General features: G+C 32.2%; 1 protein-coding gene across 1 annotated transcript; it reads right to left on the reverse strand.

The window, feature by feature from the left end:
* Positions 470-1,324, reverse strand: LOC104741441 (branchpoint-bridging protein-like). The gene is made up of 2 exons (XM_019235964.1): positions 1,049-1,324; positions 470-925 (listed from the first exon to the last, which is right to left on the reverse strand). The coding sequence occupies exons 1-2, from the start codon at positions 1,322-1,324 to the stop codon at positions 698-700; spliced, it is 504 nt and encodes a 167-aa protein (XP_019091509.1). The 3' UTR covers positions 470-697.

Raw genomic sequence — 2,174 nt, forward strand, 5'->3', positions numbered from 1 at the left:
TAAAAGTAGTAAAATACAACTATGTTTATGCTTGTACAACTATAAGTTTGAAGTACAATTACATGAAAAATTTGGCAAAATTTTATTATTTTCAAAACATGTGTTAAATGAGATTCATTTTAAAATAATTTTTTTAAAGACATGTGGTAAATGAGTTTACTGAGATTCATTTTCATCCACATCAAATTCATTTTAATCCATTTTTACACAATTTATTTTTAATCCATTTTTTATACAATTTATTTTTAACCCATTTTTTACACAATTTATTTTTATTACATTTCACGTTTTAAATAAATTTCAATAATCTATTTTATAAAACGGTCTCAGTTGTACCAAAAATATTTCAGTTGTACCCAAAATATTCCAGTTGTACCTAAAAATCTCAGTACCAAAAACATCGACATACAATCCAAACCAAAAACATCCAAATACAATCCAACCAAATCCATTACAAAACAAGTACCAACCAAATCCATTACAAAAAAAGCACACAGAACTATGATTCACTTTCAGGTTCATACTTTCTTCTTTCCCCTCTTTCCCTTTGTATACGGACTCTTCAAGTATTTTGAAGGTTGGCTTGTTCTCTTCATCTTCTTAATACAAATCTGCAACGTCCAGTCATCGCTTATAGCATCAGCCTCTTCTCTAGTTTCTGCTTCATCTTCTTCACCAGTCACCTCCTCATTTCCTGCTACTGCATCTGCTGAAGCTTCACCAACCATCTCACCACCATCTTCTCCAGTTTCTGCTGAAGCTTCATCAACCTCTTCTCTTGTTTCTGATCTTCCCCAAGGATTTTCTCTAACTCAACTATGGTTTTGTTCTCCTCGGACCTTGATGATAACTTACAACACTTTGTATAATTGCTTTGCTCTAAGTAAAACTCTGGATGTATTGGTTGAGTATCCTCATCATTATCCTGCAAATCCACAAAGACAACTGTAATGAATAGTTGTACCCGTAGTTGTACAAGCAATCTTATTTGTACAAAAACACAAAGGTCCCTATTCCAATCCTACTGACCAAATTTCATTCTATTTACCTGTGGTAGCCATGGAGGATTAAGCTGTTCTTCGTTTGACGTTGGCCGAGGAGGAGAGATTTCTGATGGTAAATGAGGCGGAGTTGCTTCACCCATTGCTACTGGCGGAGGAGATGTGATTGTTTCAGGAAGAGGAGAAGCGATTGAGGCTGCTGGAGGAGAAACGATTGAGGCTGCTGGAGGGGGAGCGGTTGAGTCGGGCAAATGAGGAGGTTTTTCTGGATTGTTCATTCTCCTTTTCTTTGAAGTTATACAATTTCTCATTTTGGGTGGCATCGATATACCTGGGATGAACAAAAGAAACAGATTTTTTTAATCTAATTTTGAATTGAAATCATAGTTTACAAACTCTAATTTCATATGAGATTTTAGAGGCTTACCTTTGAAAGAGAGAAGAAACTGAAAAAATAGATCAGATTTGATTAAGATGCTGAGAAAATAGATGAGATGTTTGATCGGAGAAGATCCAACAAGATATCGTTCAAAAATTTTTTGGTTCACCGGAGAAGAAAGAAGGAGAAATAGATCGGGAAAGAAAAAAATTAAAAGATAAAAATTTAGATCCAATTTTAGTGAATAATCTGAATGGTTCTTGGTTGGGTTGGTAATTATCAAAATTTCTACAAATTTTATGGTCATTCACCAATTTTTCCATTAAAAAGAAAAATAAATAAATTAGTTATTATAGGAGGGAGAAACGAGAAAATGATTTTTGGGATAGGGGCACAAGAGAATTAAATCCTATAAACTAATACCCCTTTTAAAACATAAGTTGTTTTAACTAAAAATACGCATAATAAAAAATATTTATTTTGAAAAAATTTAATTAATTATAAATAAAATTGCATAATATAAATAAAAAGAAAATATGAAATTAATCTAAAAATTGTCTAGAAAGTTGAAAACGTTTTATATTATGAAACAAAAAAAATCTCTAAAACATCTTATATTATAAAACAGAGAGAATATATTATATAGCTTCACGATGGGAAGAGGATCGAGAGTCTACCACATCGCGTTCAAAGATTGTCAGGCTTGCAATCGACTCTTGAAGCTAGCCATTGGCTTAGAAAGTAAATGGTTTTTTTTTAATCATCATATAGAATCAAAGAGTCTGAAACAAAAC

The sequence above is a fragment of the Camelina sativa genome, chromosome 14 (assembly GCF_000633955.1).
Source record: "Camelina sativa cultivar DH55 chromosome 14, Cs, whole genome shotgun sequence".
NCBI lineage: Eukaryota > Viridiplantae > Streptophyta > Magnoliopsida > Brassicales > Brassicaceae > Camelina > Camelina sativa.